The sequence below is a fragment of the Lonchura striata genome, chromosome 18 (genome assembly GCF_050655825.1).
Source record: "Lonchura striata isolate lonStrDom1 chromosome 18, ASM5065582v1, whole genome shotgun sequence".
Classification (NCBI taxonomy): Eukaryota; Metazoa; Chordata; class Aves; order Passeriformes; family Estrildidae; genus Lonchura; species Lonchura striata.
In genome coordinates, this window is record NC_140720.1 from 11,454,228 (window position 1) to 11,475,934 (window position 21,707).

Here is a 21,707-nt window from a genome sequence, read left to right on the forward strand (position 1 = left end):
CCAAAGCAGCTGGCAGTGGCTTGGAGGGACACTGCAGGGACACCTCCCAAAAATCCAGGGGTGATTTCTCTTGACCTCCCAGTCCACACAGGTCTCCACTGGCTCTGGCTGCTTCACCTCTGTTGTCCCTCTGGGTGTTCCCTTGAGCATTACGGCTTTCAGAAATAACATCCCTGAAGATATCTCTAGGGATTCTCTGGAAGCAAAGCCCCCCAGCATGGGCACGGGTGGGGGGTCCCTCCCAGGGACCAGGACCCTGCATGTCAGGATTTCTCCTGCAAAAGAGAAATAATGGTTTAGGCTGAGCTAGCAATTTTCTGGGAAGAGAAAACTTGTTTGGGAAAAGGATAATTTTAAGGAGACTGAGACTGTTCATAAATTCAAGTCAAATTTAGAGATTACTTTCAGTCTCTGGATTCTTCCATCCTCCCCTTTTCCTTCCCCCTCCCCTGAATTATTGTTTGCAAAAATTAAAACAAAATGTTTTGGGGTTTTCGTTTGTTTAAAAAGCAATTTGCATTTTAAACGTTGCCAAAATATAAGCTTTGGGAGGGTGGGGTCTTTTGAAAGGGCAGCATTGTCATTGCTGAATGAAAACCACGGAGAGGAATTCGTCCTGGGAGACGCAGGGCGCTGGGGACGTGGTGGCAGCACAAAGATCACAACCACAGCTCCCAGAGCACAGCCCAGCCTGTACAGCCTCCATTCGTGTCCCTCCTTCCCTTCTTCCACAAGGAAAACCCTGCCCACCTTGACCTCCTTGAGGGAGTCCTTGGATCACATCCCTGCTTTCACCGGGGAGAAGATTCCGCGGCGTTTTCTCCGCCTGGCTCCAAACCGCAGCTTTCCTCTTTCCCTCTTTGACCTCGTCCAGGTTTTGGAACATCTGTGTTTAAATGAATTCTGGTTATCCAGAGCCGGGCCTGGCAGCTCAGGTAGAGATGCTCTGATGAAGCTCTGCACATCTGTGCACAATAAAGTCAGGGAACAAAAGGCTTGTGAGGTCCTTGGCAGAGTAAGAGAAAGAGGAGAGCGGGAGACAGCAGGACTGGGCTCAGTGAAGCAGCTGGAGCCAAAACCTTTCCTCGCAGAGCCCTCAGCACCCGGCCAGGTTTTGCTCATAGCTGGCTCTGCAGGGGTGTCTTCTCCACCAGGTGCAAAGCTCGAGGAACCGACCTGATGCCAGTCCTGGGAGGTGATTTTTAATACAGCCCTCACAGGCATTCATCGAAAGAAAAAACGGGTTGCTAAAGAGCCACTTGAATTCAGGGAAATTCTAACCAAGAAGCAGTGGCAGAAAATTAAAGCCAGGCCAAGTCATGTTAGGAACAAGGCAAAAGGCTTCAGCACAGCAGGGGATTAACCTCGGGCCGAGCAGAGGGAGGGCGGGAGCCGCTTCCCCAGCGCCTCTGCCCAGGGAAAAGTGGGAGCCACACGCCCCGGGGACGTGCATGGATCTGGAGCTGGGCTCCAAAAGCACCCCGACCTGCTGGGCTGGCAGTGTGCCCAGGCAGTGCCCGCCCTCTGCACCTCCAGAGGGATCCCACCATGGCACGTCCCAGCCTTGCCCCACAAGGGCTTTGTGATGCCTGGCTGGGACATTTCCTGCATCGCCCCAGTTCCTGTGTCCCTGTGTGCCATTGTCAGAAGAATTGGGATGGGCATTTTCCTTCAGTCCCTGCATCCCTGTGTGCCACGGTCAGGAGAGTTGGGATGGGTATTTTCCTTCAGTCCCTCCATCCCTGTGTGCCACTGTCAGGAGAGTTGGGATGGGTATTTTCCTTCAGTCCCTGCATCCCTGTGTGCCACTGTCAGGAGAATTGGGATGAGTATTTTCCTTCAGCCAGCCCAAGCCTCTCCTACTGGCCATTCTGCAAACACACCAGGCTGCAGGCAGAGCTGCCAGCTTGCCCTGGCTGGTGGCCAGCAGTGCCCAGCACTGGCCACTCATGCCAGGCCCTCAGAGTGGACACAGGATACAGTAATTGCAATTAAGGCCACTCTCCCTAAGTTTGCTGCAGAAACAGGGGGATCAGGAGGGCTGGAAAAGCAGCCAGGTGTATGGGACTGGGAGGGAATCAGTGCCCAGCTGTTTGCAGCTGTCTCCTCAGGATCCTGGGAGCAGAGCTGGGAGGAGCTCTGCACACCCCACTTATTCCTCCACATTCCTGTGCAGCTCTGCTCTGGTGGCAACAGTGGAAATGTTAGCAAAGAACTCGAGAAAATCCCCAGAGTTCTGTTTTCCTGGCTTTGCAAAAACATTTCTGCTTATCAAGCAACCCAAAGAAATATGAAGATTTTCACTCACTCTTCGTGTGGGTTCAGCTTTGAATTTTAAAAAGGGATTTGCCAATGCAATCTTGCAAAATACTCCAGTGCCAAGTCCAGCTCTCCTAAAATACAAGTTTTAGGAGGAGGTGAGCTTTCGCTCTCCTGGGAAAACATGCATTTCTGACAGATTTGAGGGAGAACTAAGGCTTCTGTGAGGCCATGCCACTCCCTGGAGAAATGTCCTTTCATGCTGATCAACAGGAACCAAATCCTGTGGTTTGTGGCACCAAAGGCAGAGCTGCTCGTGGGCCTCAAGGCTTTGAATGATGGAGATGTGCCCATGTGGTCACAATCTACAAGAGCCCTCGGACTGAGGGATTTAAATCTTTTTTCTCTGTTTGAGCTGTGTCCAGAGGCTGTGCCATGGGTCAGGTGCTGCCTTGGGGGTTAGGTGTGGCCAGGAGATCATTCCAGTGTCCCAGCCCTGTGCCCTTGGGAAGGCTCTGTCCTGAGGGTAGGAACCAGCCCTGAGTCCTGCACCTCCAGAAAGGTTTAACCCCGCTTGGTCACCTCTGTAAAACAAGGGCTGGGAATTTAAAACCACCACCTGCTTCCCAAAGGCTTTGCTAGTGCATTCTGCAGGGCAGGAATCCCCTCTGAACCCTTTCAGCGGTGGGGCCGTGGTGTGGGCTGGGGCTGCTCAGCACGTGTGGGACGAGGAGAAAGCAGAGCTGAGCCAGCTCCAGCAGGGCACAGCAGGCTGCTCTTCCTGAACGTTCCATGGACGGGGGACAGGCACGAGGGGGACACACAAGTGCCTGCTGCGTGCTCCCGTGACGCTTTCGCTGTGAAAAGTGCAGCTTCAGCACGTGTGGGACTGGGCCAGACCCCAAAGAGCCGTCGCTCTGCAGGCAGGAGCGTGTCTCGGGGCTCCCTCATGCCTCTGTCCTGTTGGGGAGATGACAGAAGCTCCTGCAGGCTGCTGGTCCCAGAGCCGTGGCAGGAATCTGTGTCCCTCATGCCTGGCAAAGGCTCCTGGGCCGCTGCTGTCACCATCAGCACATCGGGGGCTGCTCCTGCTCTGCCAGCCTTGGTGGGCATGTGATGTCTGGCCAGTCTGTGCCAGCCTTGGTGGGGACGTGAGGTCCGGCCTGTCCATGCCAGCCTTGGCAGGGATGTGAGGTCTGGCCAGTCCGTGCCAGCCTTGAGGACGTGAGGTCCGGCCTGTCCGTGACAACCGGAGCAATTCCGGCGGCAGAGCACGGAGACAGCGGCTGCGTCCCGCGGGGGGCACGGGGACAGGGTGCTGCTCTCCCTCTCCCCCGTGCCGGCAGGGTGTCAGCTGGGGATTGTTCCCGGGAAACACTCCGCTGTCCTTTTCTGGGCTGAAATTTGATAATTGAGCAAATACGGCGTGGCTTTGTGCTGGGGGAGCAGCATAAGGTAAACAGGAAGGAATGAGGGATTAAGATGTCTCAGCGCTGAGGGAAGGTGACGAGGCCGGAGCTGTGACACCTCCGTGCCGAGGCGAGGGGCCCAGCTGTGGGCTGGCATGGCACAGCTGCATTGTTCAGGGGTGAAGAGCAAATAAAAGCCACGGGAAAAGAAAACAAGCTATAAAATTCTCAGCAAAGCACAGAGCCCCAGCAACTGCGTCCTGATGGCCCCTGACAGCTCTGGGGAGAGGCGGGCGAGGGGTCGAGCTTTTGAAGTCCCAAAGTTGTCCTTTGCGAAGGCCCCCTGTTAAAATAGGCCCGGTGTTGACTTTAGGCTGCATATGGTGGAGGAATTGGACAGCTCAGTCACAGCAATCAAAGCAGGGGGGGCACGTTTTGGAATTTGGCTAACTGGGTGTCAGGCCTGTCCCAGGCAGGATGGGGGTGCAGGGGCAGAAGTGAGGATTATCAGCATGGTCAGGGCTGCAGGTGAGCGACAGAGCCTGTGGTGTGGAAAGCTGAGGGAGAAACCGGCTAAGAAGGTCTTGGAATGGTATTCAGAGCTCAAACGTGTGTCAGAACTGGTGAGAGTGGGAAAGGGGAAGGTTGGGCAGGTGATGATGGAAAGCCCATCCCACAGGGACTGAGGGGGTTCCTGAGGTGCTGGGAAGTGGGGGTCCCTCAGCAGTTTGGGGACCTCTGCACTGAGCAGTAACAACACAAAGTGAGAGTGGCTGGGAAGGGAAATAATTGGTGCTGCCATGGGGAAAGTGTTTGTGACAAAGCTGAGGGTGCCACAGGGCTCTGTCCTGTGACAGAGTTTGTGACAAAGCTGAGGGTGCCACAGGGCTCTGTGTGCTCTGTCCTCTGAGCACAGACAGGCCCCTGCCCTCCCAGTCCCCTGTAACCCCCAGCGCCAGCAGGGACAGGCAAAGCCATAGTGAATGCAGGGCAGGACAGGGAAATCTGGTCTTGGCAACCTCGTCTTGCCCTCCAAAGAGCTGGAGGGCAATGGCCCATCCAGAATCACAGAACCAGAGAATCTCAGAATCCCAGAATCCCAGAATCTCAGAATCCCAGAATCCCAGAATCCCAGAATCCCAGAATCCCAGAATCCCAGAATCCCAGAATCCCAGAATCCCAGAATCTCAGAATCCCAGAATCTCAGAATCCCAGAATCCCAGAATCCCAGAATCCCAGAATCCCAGAATTCCAGAATCCCAGAATCCCAGAATCCCAGAATCTCAGAATCCCAGAATCCCAGAATCCCAGAATCCCATACACATGGGCTCACGTCCCAGCACAGCTCAGGATGTGGGTGAGCAGCTGGCTTCCCACAGCCAGAGGTGCCACCAGGGCCTCCCATCCGTGACCCCCCCAGTCTGACAGGGCACAGAGGGTTGGCAGCAGCTCCCCGGGGTTGGCACCTCCCCGTTTGGGCACAGATGGTGACAATGTTCCCCCTTTGCCTCTCTCAGCCTGCAACTGCAACCTGCACGCGCGGCGCTGCCGCTTCAACATGGAGCTGTTCAAGCTGTCGGGGCGCAAGAGCGGCGGCGTGTGCCTCAACTGCCGGCACAACACGGCGGGCAGGCACTGCCACTACTGCAAGGAGGGCTTCTACCGCGACCTCAGCAAGCCCATCTCCCACCGCAAGGCCTGCAAAGGTACGGGGTCACCGACGGCGGGGCGGCAGCGCCCGCTCCTCCTTCCCCAACCCTGCACCTCTGCCCCCGCAGCTCTCCCTCTCGCCGAGCTCCTCCCGCTCCTCCCTCTCCCAAACCCCTTTGAAATTGCTTTTTCTTGCCGTTTGGAATGGCTTCTCCTGCCCCCACGTTCCCTGCCACCACCTCTGCAGCCTCCTGCTGAGGACAAGGCCACCCACATCCCGTGCCATCACCTCTCCCTGCTCTCCCCAGCCTCCTGCTGAGGACCAGGCCATGGCAATGGAAGCCCTCACTGCTGAGGAGGGCTTTGAGTTATTTCAGGGTTTATCACTTAGAAGTGGTGCTTCATCTGCTCCTGCCTGGTCGTCACTCTGCAAGGGCAGAGGGGCACAGAATCCCAGGCATGGGTGAGATGTAGGATTTAAATCAGCCTCCCCCAGGCCCCGTCTCCAGCTCCCACCCTTCAGGCAGAGCTGAGCCCACGCACAGAACTTGTCACTCCTCCGGATGAGGAGAGAACGGAAAAAGGGGAAACGAGTTTATTTTCAGCTCGGAGTATTTTGAGGTTTCCTCGTGTGGCCGTGGAGGCGAGCTGGGATTCAGCTGGGGCGGGAGCAGCGAGAAGAGCAAATCCTGCAAATGAACCCTTTTTACTCTCAGCTGCTGCTGGAACAGATGGAAATCCTGAACCTGAGGTGCAGTGAAAGGAGTCAAGCAAACATTCAAAAGCCAGATTAGAAAATTCTGGGGTTTCCCACAGAAATGCTCAGCTCTTTTCTCTCTAAAGATTCGTTTCAACAAGAAATGGAAAGCTTTTTGGCTTCAGATAGGTATTTTTGGCTGGGAAGTTTTGGGTCTCCAGCATTTTCAGTTTTTTGTTTTGTTGGTTTTTTTTCCTTACTGAAAACAGACTTTTTTTTCCATAGCAGAAAAGAAATCCCTTTTTCAGACAGTCCTGCTCCCCCTTTTTTGAACCTTGTAAAAACAATTCCAAGGAGATATGTTTTGATATTTCCCAGGTGCTCATTCCTGCTTTTCCCAGCTCACCTCTGGCAGCTGCTCCCCTCTCCTGTCTGTCTCTCCTTGCTGTCCCCTGGCCCTTCAGTGTCACTGACAGCACCGAGTCCTGCCCAAAAACCTGACCAGGTGACACCTGCAGGCACCTGCACCAGTCTATGCCTCAGTTTCCCCAGGTGAGCACTGAGATTCATCACTGGCCTCTGGGAGGTTTCCAGGCTGCAGGATCTGGCTTGCAGGATCATTTTCTCTATTAAATCCTCTTTGCAATCTCTCTGTTCTCCTGCTCTGCCCTCTGGAGCCTCTCCCTCTCCTGAAGCTGGTGATGGCCAAATCTCAGCTCTGCCCCAGCCACCTCTCTCATCACTGCCTGCACCCAGCAGAACCATTCTTTCTCTGTATTTTCCTCTAGAAAAGCTGACTCTTTAATCCATCACATCACTCTGATCATGCCCCACACATAATACATTTAAATAAAAGCATCTCAGAGAGCCCTGGTGTCTTGGGAGCTGCTGAGGAGCTCGTGGTTCTCACCCACCCCAGCAAGGTCTCGGGTGATCTCACAGCAAAGGCTCCATGAAAGAGCTGCCAGAGACATTTTTTCATTAATTCAACTCCATTTATTCAGCCTAAGAGACACATCCAGCTAAGCTGTGCCTTGCATTCCTCATCTCCCACTCCATCCCATGCACGAGGTGCCTTCACTCACAACACATCGAACATCAGCAAATTAAAGAGGCTGGAGTTGCATTGTTTGAAATGGTTGGTTTGGGTAATCATGCAAAAATATGACATTGCAAAAATGCTTGCACAATCTCTCCTTCTTTTTAAGTTGGAGAAAAGGAGAATTCCACAAACTTTTACACGTGTTGCAGGGCAGGGGTGGGGCTCGGGCAGCAAAAGGGGAGCAGAAAGCAGAGCTGGGCAATACCCCCTGCCCAGCTCAGGGCTGCTTGTGTTTCCAACAGCCAAACCTTTAATAATTGATACAGAAAGGACTTTGCTAATGACCTGAAGTTCAGATCAGCAGTGCAGGTGAAGGCATGAGGAGCTGGGGTTTAAGGATGGTTTTCTCTGCCGTGCCAGGTGCTTTGCTCTGTGTTTGCTTCCAGTGGTTTTCCTTGCAAAAACGACAAAAGCCTGCAAGTTGTCAGTGGCCAGAGATGCCCTGGGACAGGGCCACGCCAGGCAGGCCGGGGCAAGGAGGCTGCGAACCACAGGCAAAGGAATTGATGACAGATGGAGCAGGGATATTGCACGGAGCGGCCGTGCTGGGTGTGTGCCAGAGCCTGCCAGGCTGCAGCTGGGCACGGAGCTGGGCATGCAGGATGTGGCTGCTCCGGGTGGGTGGTCAGGCAGCCCCTGGGACACCGAGCCAGGGCTCCCCTGGCATTCCGAGGTCAGACTGCAGCTGATCCCTGGATCCTGGCCTGGAGGAGCCCGATGGTCCCTGCTCCTCCTCCAGGGGGGTGGGTGGGCTCGTCCCAGCGGGCAGGGGAGCAGGATGCCCTTTGTCCTGGCAGACACATCACACCCCCGTCCTGGGCACACCCCTGCTGTGGGGGCTGTCCCGAGAAGCAGCAAAACTCGGGCTATAAGAAATTTTCACGTTCCTTTTTTCAGACTCGGACAAGGACGAATTGTTCCTCTTTTCTCCCTGGGTTTTGAGAAATCACCAAGAGCTCCCAGCACGCTGAAGCCCTGCTTCCAGTTCCTTCTGCTTTCCCTCTGCTCCAAATGATGTTGCAAGTGAAATTCCACATCTGGGTCCTGCAAACCCTCGTCCACCCGGCTCTGTCATGGGCCGCTGTAAATCAGGGCCCTGCTGTTGGTTCTTTTGATTAAACTCCCTCCTGATATTTGCCAGATTATTGGCACTAATGTAATTCCATTGGAGTAGAGAGTCTGCAGGGTTTTATAGCCTGGCTGTAAAACAGCTCTGCACTTCAGGGAGAGGCTTTGCACACTTTTTGATGAAAAGATGACAAACGAGACGTGCTCCGAATGCGCCTGTGCTGAGGCTGCCGGCGCAAAGCCCTCGTGCAGGGGCAGGATTTGGCACCTGGAGAGGTCACATTCATCAGGGCTCCGTGTTCTGGGAGGAAATGGGATTGTCTGTGTGCCTGGTGCTGCTGCAGCCTGGGGAGCTTTCCAGCTGTGCTGAGCATTTCATGCCTTGTGCAAGCCCCAAAAAGCACTCCCAGCCTCCCTCCCGTCCGGGCCTGCGCCCACCAAGGGCCAAGACTCGACATTTGCATTTTGGAGGCACTTTGGGCTGCAGCAGAGGGAGGTGAGATCTGTCCCCACGGGCTCAGCCTCCCGTCCTGGATTGCACGGGTGCACATAAAGGGTTTTCCTCACCCAGTCACGAGCATTGAGTGGGGCAGAATCCGAACCCCTCTGGCTTTGGGGGAGCCGAGCAGAGCCCCCGGTGACGGGGACAGTGGCACCGGTCCCCGTCTCTCTGCAGTGACTATAGAGGGAGCTGCGTGACCAGCTTAGAGCCCAGAGCTCATTCCCTGGAGGCTGGGCCGGGGCAGATGGAGCCTCTCTGTTCCTGCTGCTGGGTCCCGCTGGGAACCTGGGGCACAGGAGGTGGCAGGGAACAGCCACGGCAGAGAGCAGAGTGTGAGAGAGGTGCCACTGCCACCAGAGCACAGTCTGAGAGTGGTGCCACTGCCTCCAGGGCAGAGTCTGAGAGAGGTGCCACTGCCTCCAGGGCAGAGTCTGAGAATGGTGGCAGTGCCACCAGAGGTGTCCCACTGCTGGTGTCGGCACAAGGACACCACGCTGTCCATGGTTCCAGTCCTGGTCAACATCTCTCCAGCCTTGGAGATGTCCCCTGTCACCACGGCCCCCAGCCCACAGCTGGGTGGGGCAGACAGCTCACAGCTGGAGCGTGCCAGAGACATTGGGGTGGCCTGGCTGGATCCCTGCACCAGGGCAGCAGTGCCACCAGGGCAGCAGTGGTGGCTCCTGCAGGGCCAGTAGTGACCTCATTTTCATGCCCATCTCTGATTCAGCTCAGCTGTGGTTTTAAGGCAAACTCCAAGGTGATACTTTCCAGGAATTCACCCCAGGGACTTGTCCTTAATGGTCAAACTTCCTTCCCTTCCTCTCCTCCTTGTTCTCCTCTTTGCATTCCAGCTGGAGCTTCTGTTGAGATGAGAGAGGAGCCAGCTCATGCTGCTGGCAGGGCTTGGACTGGGCTCTTGTGTCAGGGCTTGGTCACCTCTGAGAAATCACATCCCTGGAGAAACTCCAAACTTCCCAGGCATCGATCTGCCAAGCACAACTTTAATTCCTCCCCAGGACTGTGGAGATTATCTTCCACTGCCACAGGAATGATTTTCTACTTGCATTTCCATCCTGCATTTGTCAGTGGCTGTGCCTGAGTCACTCTTCCCCACAGCCCCATAATTCCTTATATCTGTATTATTGCAAACCCTGAGAGCTGATTTATGGCCTCTGCATCTAAAATTCGTCATCACAACCCCCAGACCCACACAGACCATTGGAGAAGGTTTCTAGAAATGCACCTTTAAGCTGTCCGTGCTCACAGGTCGCTGTTGGAGCATCCTGGGGCAGCACAGGAGGCTTGAGTGCCACCAAGTGTCACCTCCTCCATGGCACTGCCACTCCCCAGGCTGGAGCTGCACCGTTCACTCGCCTGGGCTGGAAGGATTCCAGAGAAAAGAAGGGACACGAGCATTACTGAAACTCTCATGATGTTCTGAGTTTGTAGACTGAAACTGTGGAAAAGCAGAGATTTTTTTTGTTCAAGTAAGACTCAAGCTCAACACAAGGTATCTCCCAGCCCATGCCAGCTTTTTAAAAATCCATTAAAATCCGCATTTTAATGATGTATGAGCAGAAACATCAAATTAGGCAGAGTGGGCAGAGTTTGCTGAGTTGTGGAATTCAGGGCAAGACACTGCTGAATCCAGGGAGCCGTGAGGAGATGGAAGAGGCTGCTCAGAAAGAGCTGGAATCTCCATGGCCACCTGGAAAGCTCCTCAGCACCTTCAGAGGAGAGACACGGCTCCCACCGAGTCCTGAATCCATGGCAGACACGAGCATGGCCCAGCTCAATAGGAAAATGTAGACAGCATTGATTCCCGGAGCAGAGCCAGCCCCGCATTCCTGAAAAATCACATCCTGGCAGTGCTGGTGCCCAGCAGGAGTTTACTGGACAAACTGGGAGCCGGCCACCTTCCAAACTGGGGTTTGGATTTGGGTTTCCAGCAGAGAAACATCCAGGAGCAATCCTGGAGGGCAGGTTGGGATGTGGTTTGTCAGAAGTGGCGACACAATAGAGGGGAATTTGCACCCTATTAAGAAAATAAAACCAGACTAAACCCCAGCTCTCCACTGCTGGTCTCAGTCTAAAGACAAAAGTTGCTAAATTCACTTGCAAAGCCAGAATTTTGCATATCCACGAGACAGAGGAAAGAAAAGGAATAATTGGCATTCCCCATAAATGTTTTCCAATAATGGAGATAATTTCCTACTTCAGAACAGTTCTCAGGAGTGGAAAGTGCTTCAGGCTCTCAGATCCTGAGAATTCAACCCAAGCTCAGCTCTGCTCATCCCCATGCTCTGGTTTTCAGCATACTGAAGTGAAAAGGGTTTTTTTTCTGGTAGGAAAGGATTTCTTTTCCAGTTAAACAGATGCTTCTCAGAGCATCACAACGAGGGGCTGGGATTTGTGCCCCAGGAGCTCTCACTGGGATTTCTCCCTGCTCTTGGGGTGTTGGGGACTCTCCCCACTGTGGATGCTTTGGTGTCCCATGAGGGCTGTGCACACCAAAAGGATCCTTTTCTGCAGAGCTCTTCCAGCTTCTCCCTCACCTTCCCCACTGCCGCCTTTCTCCGAGGATAACGAGGCTTGTGGCAACCTCATTATCTCCGAGACTTCTGCTGCGCTGCCAGATTTGATTTTTATTATTAGAGGGAGAATGCACTTGTAGGAACCTCGTTTCCTCCAGAGCCAGGCTAAAAACACATCAGGAAGAGAGAAACTTTGCCTCCCTTTTTTTTCCTTCACTAGCAGCATTCCCAGCCCACTCTTCCCCGTGCAACATCTCCTGTGAGAGCAGGGGGAGCTGGGTTTGCTTTACATCCAGGAGGCCACCGTGCCCCACTGAGCTGCTGCTGCTCTGACATTTTTGAGGGAAAAATCAAAGGGATCACAATCTCCATGGTAAAACCCGAATCTTGCCAGCGAAGTGGGGTGAAGGAAACCCCAATGCTTCATCTCAGCATCCCCGGCAGCTTCTCCAGCCCTGCTGGAACCACGTGGGAATTGGAGCTCTCGGCGGACAGGGGAAGTTTTAACAATTTTGGACCAAGAGAATTTTCCAGCATTTTGGGGAGTGCTGCCATAATTGTTCCATTGTGTGTGTCACTAATGCCTGCCCACAGTGCCCCTGCCCAAAAAGTGGATTTATTGCCGGGGTTCCAAGGCCCCTCCGGATTAGCGGCGACTCCGGCTCAGTGGAGGCTTTGTGGCCCCGTCTGTTCCTTGTTATGGAGAAGACAAAGCCAAGGTCTGATCTGCGAAATTTGGCCCAAAGTGCAGGGCACCAAAGCCCTTGGCTCCCCCGAGTGCCAGTCCAGGAGGGGAAACGGGAGAGCCCTGAGAAGTGGCACGGGAGGAGGGACAGCAGGAGACACCCAGAGATTGTTTGGCTCTGCCCAATAAAAGGAGGAATTCATGTTCTGCTGGCAAGAAACCTTTAAATCTCCAGGAGAATGTGCTGAGGGACACTGAGCACGAACATGATCCTTTGGAGGGCTAAATCCAGCCCCCAGCGTGCGGGCAGGCTGAGGAGCTCAGGGCAGAGCACTTAGTGGTTAATATTTAAAGTCATTCTTGGTGTTCAGGGTTAGCACAGAGACGTTTCCACCCCTGCTGCTGCTGTGCAAACCAGCTGGGGCCGGACTGGGTGGGTGCACGCCAAGTTCCAGCTTCCCTTCCCCACGAGCCGTGGGCTTTGCAGGACATGCTGCCCGTGCTGGAGATGCTCTGGCTGTGCCTGTGGGCTCTCCCAGCCCCACGGGAGGTCCCCAGAGCCAGCACCAACCTCTCCTCTCGCTCGGGTGCACAGGGTGGGCTCAGACTCCCTCATCCAGGGACAAATAACCGGGATAGGATCCACAGGAAGGAGCCCTGCTTGGTTTGAATTGATTCCCAAAGACAGGAGCCAAAGAAAAGCTGTGGACACATCCCGTCCTCCTTGGGACCACTGCAAGGTCACCTCTGGGATGGATCTCAGCTACGGGGGCACTCCAGGAATTCTCACACCCTGAGTTCCTGGGAAGATGTCTTAGAGGGAGCAGGGTTTAAAGTACCTGAGCTCCTAAAGACAGTGGAGCAGGAAAAAAAACAACTCTACAACAAAAAACGCTCACTTAAGGAATAATGCCAGATCCACCCCTCTAAATGCTAAAACCACAAGGTGAAGCGAGACATGTTTGCTGCATCAGGACGCGTTGTTGAGGCAACAGGAGAACTTAAATTGAATTTGTTTTGACATTTTGACAACAAACCTGGGTTTGTTGTGGTTTTTTCCAGCAGAAGTTTTCTGTGGCCACAGAAAACTCCTGTTTTTCTCCTGCTGAAGTCTTTGGAGGAAAGAAGGGAAGCAACCAAAGGGAAGCAATTTTTGGCCGTGATTCTGGAAAAGCATTTTAAAGCCTGGCTAAATATAAATGTTCACCTAAGGCACATTGGCTACCTGGGATTGAATTTGTACTTCAAACAGAGTGTGATTTCTGCATGCAGGAGCCTTCATCACTGACCATTGCAAAATAAGGGGATTTTTGCAGTTAAATGCATTGTTGGGTTCCTGCTCAGTCCAGAGGCTGGAGCTGGAGCCCTGTGAGGTTTGTGAACCTGGCACGTCCAGGGTGACAAGAGGAAATCTGGACACCCTGGCAAATCCAGCCTTTTTTTCTTGTCCAGGCAAAAGGATTTTTCATCACTCTGAAAGCCTCCCAAGGAAGCAGCTTCCCCGAAAACAGGAAGATGTTAATTCTCCACAAATGCAGATCTTTTCAGGCACCTTCTCCATAAAGGTCACACTTGAGGAGAGCTGAGCCTGGAGATTTATCCCTTTATTTACCTTTCACCACACGTGTGTGGGGCAGGATTAGCGGCTGGGAATACCTCCGCCCGAGCACCAGGGGTGCGAAAATATTTGCATTTTTTTCGTGCTATTTGTCAACCTTCAGTGGAGCAGAACCATCTCAGCAAGTTCAAACACCTGAACTGAAAAACCGTGGGTTTTTTTTTTATCCCAAGCACGGCCCAAGATCCTTCCAGGTGTTCTTTAGCTCCAAACCTGAGCTGAAGCACAGAAAGGCATCTCTGGCTGGGTGGGGTGGGCAATGCTCTGCCTCAGCAGGCTTGTACAGAAAATAGGAGCCGATTTGGGAGCTCCAGACAGAGCTGGAAAAGCCCACGGCAGGCAGCTCGGCAGAGCCTGGCCCCGGGGGAAATCTCCTGGCTGCAGGCGGTGAGGAGCTGCCTGGCAGTGCTTATATCCGTATATATATTAATCCCAGCTAATGTAACTACAGATGTTCTCATTCAGAGCCCTATCTAATCCTGTTGGGCCCTTGCCATGGTGGCTCGTAGCAGGAGTTCTACGAGTTAATTACGTGCGGTGCAAAGCAGCGTTTCCTTTTCTCCTTGAAAAGGTTGCCTTTTCAACGCCCTCAATGTCCCTTTGTTGCCGGGCTTTAAGGAGCAGTGGAGAGGAGCACCTGTCTGACCTTCCCGGCGCTCGCATTGCTTGGCAGCCCTCCACGGTCTCTTGGCAAGGCATTCCGAATCTTTGCCGTGGGTGCTCTCCGTGCCTTTCACTGCAGCTCCCAGCTGAGGACGTGCTATTGATTTCTCTAGTGCCCCGCTATGAATTCAGAGTTTCTCTCTCCCCCTTTCACAGCACAGCCTCCCATCTTGCGGCTCTTCTGAGCTGCGCTGCAATCAGCCAGATGTTTCATTGACTCCCAGATCTTCTCCTGGAGTGGCTGCGGTTAATTGGGACCCTTCAGCGTGGATGAGCCATCCTGTTCCCTCCTTCCCATTGTGCCTCCTCCTGCTCTCCGGATTTTGGCTGCTGTCCCCCCATCCGCTCGGCCACTTTGGGTCTGGCTCGCAGAGAGCGACGTGGTCTCCTCACATCTGGAGCAGCCAAGCTCAAGGTGCTCACCCGGGAGTGCTCTCAGCTCCCTGCTGTCCTTATGGTTATTTTACAGGGAAAATCAGCTCCTGGGAGCAGAGGCACCCCCACGGCTGCTCTCATTGCCCGTTAGCCTCCCCACAGATTCCTGCTCCTTGTTTTCTCCTCCAGAGCCATGTTTTCAACCAAAAAATAACTTCATTTTTCACTAGGAACTCCTGGTCACCTCTGCCACAGACACTTAGCATAAATTCCTACAGTTTTCCGTAAAAAAATGAAATCCTGAGAGTTATTTCCCTTCCCCCGATGTTCCGTGGGCATTTTTCTTGCTCCAGCATCATCCCCGTTTGCTTCTCTCCCATCTCAGCGTACCCTCTGCGGGGCGATCCTTTCAAGCAAGGCATGAGGAAAAACCCCGTGTTATCCTCCCTGTCATCTGCAGGGCTGTCCCGGCCATCCCTGTCCTGTCCTGTTTTCCTGTCCTGCTCGCAGAGCTGCCTTCGGCTCCGGTGCCTGCGGGGCTCTGCTCAGCGCAGGGCGCTGCTGAATTTCTGCGCCTCGCTGGCTGATGAACAAATCCACAAAGCCAGGGAAGTTCAGGGATGAAAGCCAGGGAAGTTCAGGGATGCAAAGTGTTCTGTGAGTCCCGGGGTGCCAATCGGAAAGGCAGCGGCGATGCCAAAGGAGCGTTGGCACCGATCACCCCCCGCGGGCATCGTGGTGCAGCCTTCCCTCAGTTTGGGTTTAGAGCCCAAAGGAATTTGAACCAGATTGGGAAAATCAGCATCAAGCACCAGCAGCTCCACGGCTGGGGAAGGAGAAGAGCCTGTAATTGCTGGCTGCAAGTGTTTGCACTGGCCGAGGAAGTGTAAATTACCTTTAATTGCACTAATTGCTGGCGCTGGTTCAGTTTCTGGAGGACGGGACAGCAAATCCCATCTGCAGGAGCTCCGAGCGCCCCTCCTGCAGCGCCCATCGCCGCACTTTGGGGGGGCCAGAGCCGGCAGGACGGACCGGACCAGGGGGACGCTGGGGACAGGGACACGAGCCCGTCCCGTCACCCAGACAGGATTCTCCCCTCGGTGTGGCAGGGATCGGCCGGGATCTCATCCCGGTGGAATCCACGGGATTTCAGATCTGCCACTCGTGCCCTCTGCAGCCCTGGGCACCTCACATCACACCGGGGGACAGCAGAGCCGGCTGGGGACAGGAGACAGCCTCAGAGAGGCCCGAAAATGCCCCGGCAGCTCTGGGCGAGCTGCGCCGAGCCTCTGCCCCGAGAGGGGAGCAAGCGGCAGCGTTCGATTCATTCACTGATTTTCAAAGAGCTCTCTGGGCTCCCAGCCCGGCCTCCAGGACCCTGACTGGGGATCTCGCTCATCACCAAGGCTCTTCTCCCTCTTTTCCCCAGAGTCCCGCTGAAATGGGGGCGATCCGCTCACACGGGGGCTCCTCCAGGATGGAGCAGCCCCGGAGTGAGCGCCCGGAGCACGAGGCTGCTCATCCCCACCCATCTGCCTGTCCTTTGCCTCTCCTGGGTAACCCTGCCCTGATTTGCTTATTTTTGTGTTAACTCCTGGCTCTCTGCTCTTCTTTAACTCTCTTCTCTCCCGTTTCTCCTGCAGGCCTTTGCTTAATGCGGTTTTATTTCCTCTCCCCCAGCATTACCTGAGCCATCCCTTGGGGCTGCAGTGTGAAGGTTTTCCCACCTAAGCATCCCTCTGCTCATCACCAGCCATGCTGATTTCCCGTTGAAACTTTTCCAATCTAAATTAGCTTTAGAAAATGAGATTTCTGCTGAGAACAGGTTTGCAAGCAGCCATTTCCCAGGGGCAGCTCAGGGCAGGGGGGAGAGAGGGACTTTTAATCAAAAATTCAAATCAGAAGTGTTAGGAAAAGAGGAGAAAAGGAGCAAAAGCTTTGTTGGTTTCTTGAGGGGTTTCTTTCCCCCTCGTGTGAAAAATCATCAGGTTTTGGCAAGGCTCTGTCTCTTCCCAGCCAGGAGCTGTGGGGTCAGGGCTGGTGGCAGTTTGCTGGAGCTCTGGATGTCCCCAGGGAGAAGTTGGTCCACCCGGAGCAGGGGTGCTCCAGGCACCACCCAGACCCTGCTGGGCAGGGGGATCAGCCGGGGAGCTGCTGGGGCAGGGAGCAGGATCCTGCTGGGCTGGCTGGGAGGGATCCTCCAGCCAAACCCCAAACTTGGAAACCCAACACCAATGGGGGATGCGTCTGCTGTCCCCAGGTGAGGCACATTTAGTGCCAGGGGTGTGCAGACCAAACCAAGCAGAACTGCAGGGTCCAGGAAAAGGCCTCCTGGGAGAGATGTGCCCGGTTTGGGGGGCTTGAAGCCACCGGTGCCTTGGGGACCCTGGCGCTGCCCCAGCGCAGCCCCTGCAGCGGGACAGGTTTCCCCCAGCCCCTGTTCCTGGCAGGCAGCTCCCCTGAGGGGCAGGAGGAGAGCGGGATCAGCTCCCCAGGGAGGGATTTGGCTGCCTCCTGCCCGGGATGCTGCAGAAGAAAAGGAAAGCTTTCCTGCCTGCCTGTCCCTGCCACCGCTCAGCAGGGGCAGCCCACAGTCTGGCACGGCGCTTGCAGCTCTTAGAAATCAGGGCTGTTAACAAATGTGCGAGCCCGTAATCCTTTTGGAGCAGTGATGATAACAAGCCCTGATGCTTTTGCGCTTTTTTTTTTTTTCTTTTTGGCTTTTCTTCTTTTTGGCTTTTTTTTTTTTTTTTTTTAAATCCCCCTCAAACAGCTGTGCCAGTAAAGTCCCACTGTGGGAAATGAGATGGTGAATGTTTGAATGTTTTCAAGTGCAGTATTTACATCCCCTGCCAAACCCTTCACATCTGCCCAGCTCTGCCGTCAAGGCTGCATCCATCTGGCCGGGAACAGCAGGTCCTCCAGCCCGCCTGCATCCAACAAGGGCATTTCCTTCCTGTGCCCGCAGTGCCAGCTGCCAGGGATGCTGCTCAGCGGGAAGGGCTCGAGCGAGAGCTCTGAAAGGGCTGCTTTGATTTTTCTTGGAGGGCACGTGAGATGAATTCCCAAGCGATTGCTTCCTGCCTGGCAGAGGGGCGGTGGAGCCCTGCCGGGTCTGTACCTCTGTACCAGCCCTGCCACCGCCCCGGGAGTTTGGGCTGCCGGGTGGGGGCGGTGGGTGCTGCTGCCCTGCCTTGAAATCCTGCAAACATCTCAGCTCTCACGGGCTGAGGAGCCGTGTCTGCGGGATGAGCCCCAGCTGCTGCCAGGGTCTGCCATCCAGGCTGCACCTCGGGGCTGTGCCCAGTGCCGCCCCTGTGCCCAGTGCCAGCCCTGGTCCCGGCTCTGGTCCCGGGGCTGTCCCGGCTCTGGTCCTGGCTCTGTTCCCGGGGCTGTCCTGGCTCTGGTCCCGGGGCTGTGCGGCCCTGATCCTGGGGCTGTGCTGGCTCTGGTCCCGGCTCTGGTCCCGGCTCTGGTCCCGGCCCTGGTCCCGGCTCTGGTCCCGGGGCTGTACCGGCTCTGGTCCCGGCTCTGGTCCTGGCCCTGGTCCCGGCTCTGGTCCCGGGGCTGTGCCAGCTCTGTTCCCGGGGCTGTGTGGCCCTGGTCCTGGGGCTGTCCCGGCTCTGGTCCCGGCCCTGGTCCCGGCCCTGGTCCCGGCTCTGGTCCCGGGGCTGTGCCAGCTCTGTTCCCGGGGCTGTGTGGCCCTGGTCCTGGGGCTGTGCTGGCTCTGGTCCCGGCTCTGGTCCCGGGGCTGTACCGGCTCTGGTCCCGGCCCTGGTCCCGGGGCTGTACCGGCTCTGGTCCCGGCCCTGGTCCTGGGGCTGTACCGGCTCTGGTCCCGGCCCTGGTCCTGGGGCTGTGCTGGCTCTGGTCCCGGCTCTGGTCCCGGGGCTGTACCGGCTCTGGTCCCGGGGCTGTCCCGGGGCTGTCCCGGCCCTGGTCCCGGGGCTGTGCCGGCCCGCGGAGAAGGCGCAGCGGTGCCGGGGGAGCTGCCCCGCTCCCTGCCGATGCCACGGCGCCCCGTGCCCGCCGTGCCCCCCCGAGCCTGCCGTGTGTCCCCGCAGAGTGTGACTGTCACCCCGTGGGCGCCGCCGGCCAGACCTGCAACCAGACCACGGGCCAGTGTCCCTGCAAGGACGGCGTCACCGGCATCACCTGCAACCGCTGCGCCAAGGGCTACCAGCAGAGCCGCTCCCCCATCGCCCCCTGCATAAGTAGGTGGATTTTTTCTTCTTGTGCAGCACGGATTTTAACCCTTCAAACCCCCCCGGAGCCGCTGCCCGGGCTGGGAGCTGCTGACCCCACTGACCTTGGGGGCAGCACTGCCTGGGGACCCCCATCCTCTGCTCTGCCCAAACGTGCTCCAAAATCCACAGCAGCTTCCAGCGGCTCTCCTGCCTTCCTGGGGGGGTTCTGTGAGTGCATCTACAGCCGAGTTTGCTGGGAATTCAATTTTGCTGCATGGAACAGAGGTGCCCCAAGAGCACATTTATTTAGGGGTGTCACGTGAGGGCTGGATGCTAAAGCACATCGCTACAAACAGGTTCTTCTCTCCAAAATCAGGCTGTGCTGCCCTGGCACAGAGCTCAGACCAGAGGAGCTGCTCCTTTGATGGAGCTGCTGTCACAGCTGAGAACCCTGCATTGCTGAAGGGGCTCTTGCACTCACAGAGCCCTCCCAGAAACACGGGTGCTTTTACTATCGGCTTCCTTGGGTTTGCTTCTCAATTTGCCTCCCCAAGGCTGCTCTCCCCTCTGTTCTCAAAACAACAGCACAAGCACCAGGTCCAGCTCCCAAAATGCCTCCCTTGCAGCAGCTGCTCTGCAAACCCTGGATCCCCTCAGCCCTCGGGGCTCTCACTGCCTGGGGAGTCGGGGTTCAGTCCTGGGCCCCTCTCTGCTGCCTGTGGGCTTTGCTGCTGTTGGATCTTCCAGTGGCTCCTGTTCCTTGTGGGCCATCCCCACCTGCCCTAACAGAACCAAGCATCAACATCAGAGTGCCTGGGATGGGATGGGAAGGAGGAGCCCCTGAGGGTGATTCCCTGCTGCTGACAGGGGAAAAGGCCCAGCAAGAAAAGCAAAGGTTAAAAGATTCAAGCCTTTGTTGGGGACCTGCAGTCTGTTCCCACACCATTGCCCCCCCAGCATGGCCATTGCCAAATTCTGGGGCAGAGACCCTTTCTCCACCTTCTCCTGCTGAAGAAAACAGACATTCCAGGCTGGTTTGGGGTCACTTGAGATTCATTTTTCCCCGTGTTGCAATGGGACAGCAAGAGCCCAAAGCAGAGGCTTGTTGTCCCCAAGACCTCCAGCCGTGGCTCCAGTCTGCTCTGCAGCAAGTGTGCACAAAGGTTTATCATCAATCATTCCCCAGGGCCAGGGGAAATCAGAGAGTAAATTGTTCCTTGCATCAGCTCCCTCAGGATTCGTGGCACTAAATAAAGACAGCCCCAGGATTTCAACATGGCCCATCCAGGGCTTGGGGCTGGGCACAGTCACGCTCTGATTTACCACTGCTCGTAATTCCCTGTTCCCAGAGCCCTATAGCCATGAAAAGAACACCTGGGGGAAGGAGTGAGACCCCCACGGGTCTGTGCCAGGCCAGGCATGGGCACCCCCAGCCCAGCTTTGGGATGGCTGTGCTGGCTCTCAGTGCTGCCTGGCCATGCAGCGGGCCTTGTGCTGTGTTTAACTGCATGAAGGTGAGCCACCCCAAAAATCGCCTGATGCTGATTGGGCTGCAGCCCTGCGAGCTGCTGCCACACCCCCAGCAAACCCTGCCTTGGTGGCCGTGCCTTCCCCCAAGAGCACGAGCAGAAAGAGGCAGATGCCCACTCCCAGCTCATGCCTAAATTCCACCTTCAAACTGGGCCGGTGGGGCATTCCCAGGAATGCTCAGAATGCCAGCAGCGTGCCCTAGATGCAGGAGGCACATCCAGGGGAGGTCCTGCACGGCTGGGACCCTACAGCTCCCTCCACCCACAGTCCAAGATCTCAGCAAGCACAGCCAGGCCTGGCAATGGATCTCCAGAGCGTGCTGCGAAGTTGGCCCCAAATGAGAGCCAGAGACCAGGGAATTGGCACCAGTTGTGTTTCCTGTAAGTGTGGGAGGCACCCCTGGCATCCCAGCAGAGCTGCAGTACCGTACCTGCACCCTGCCTCTCACAGGGGAGCGCCAGTACTGCCTCCGAGCTGGTGACAGCAGCTGGAGGGGACAGCTCAGGGACAGGCAGTGGCAGCAGCCCACAGGGGCTGGGCACAGTGCAGCACGCAGCCAAAAGCCAATTTTTTTTGTTAAAAACCCCCTTTGCAACAGCTTTGAGGGACGCCGGGTTCCCCAGTTCCGCTGTACTGGTTTGGGGGCTCTTGCTGGGAACCCTCCTCACTGGCAGACACGGCTGGGAGGGGAGCCTGCCGTGTATGCAGGGAGCAGGCTCTCTGGGCTTTGGAATAATCGTGCTCCTTTTGTCTCCTCTGCTCCCGTGTGCCCCGGCTGTCCTGCAGAGATCCCGGCTGCCCCACCCACCACAGCCGCCAGCAGCGCCGAGGAGCCCGCAGGTATGTGCCGTGTTCCCCTGGAGCATCCCGTGTTCTTCCCCTGGAGCATCCCGTGTTCTTCCCTTGGGGCATCCCGTGTTCTTCCCTTGGGGCATCCCGTGTTCTTCCCCTGGAGCATCCCGTGTTCTTCCCTTGGGGCATCCCGTGTGAGGTCCCCGGGCTGCTCCAGCCCCAGCTGTGAAGGACATGAGGTGTAAAAGCTGTTTGCTTTTATCTCAGTGCCAGGAGGGTTCCTAAGTTAAGGAGTTTGCACTAAAAGTGACAGATGCCACCTTGGACCAATCCCTGAGCCAAGTGCTGTGCAGGGATTGTCACCCGGGCTCAGGAGCACCAGTCCCCAGTGTCCCAGGAAGGCTGATCCCAGGGCTGCTGTGGGACCGATGGAGGGACAGGCTTCACCCCATGCCCACACAGCTGCAGCCTGCCACGGGAGTGGGGCTGCTCAGGGATCCCGCCCATCTGAGTCTGCATAAAGCCAGCAACTGAGAACATCCCAGCAGGGTCAGAGCCTTCCTCAGCTCAGGAGCCCTGGCTGCAGGCTGGAGCAGGGGATGCTCTGCGAGGGATGGGAAATCCACAGTGCCTTGT

At 55.9% G+C, this 21,707-nt stretch overlaps 1 protein-coding gene across 1 annotated transcript in view; it reads left to right on the forward strand.

The window, feature by feature from the left end:
* The window catches only part of NTN1 (netrin 1), a 76,315-nt gene that overhangs the window by 37,383 nt on the left and 17,225 nt on the right, over positions 1-21,707 (forward strand). The window contains exons 2-4 of the mRNA XM_021539076.3: positions 5,186-5,374; positions 18,627-18,776; positions 21,066-21,119. Coding sequence (XP_021394751.1) covers positions 5,186-5,374; positions 18,627-18,776; positions 21,066-21,119 — 393 coding nt within the window. The remainder of the gene's footprint in view (positions 1-5,185; positions 5,375-18,626; positions 18,777-21,065; positions 21,120-21,707) is intronic.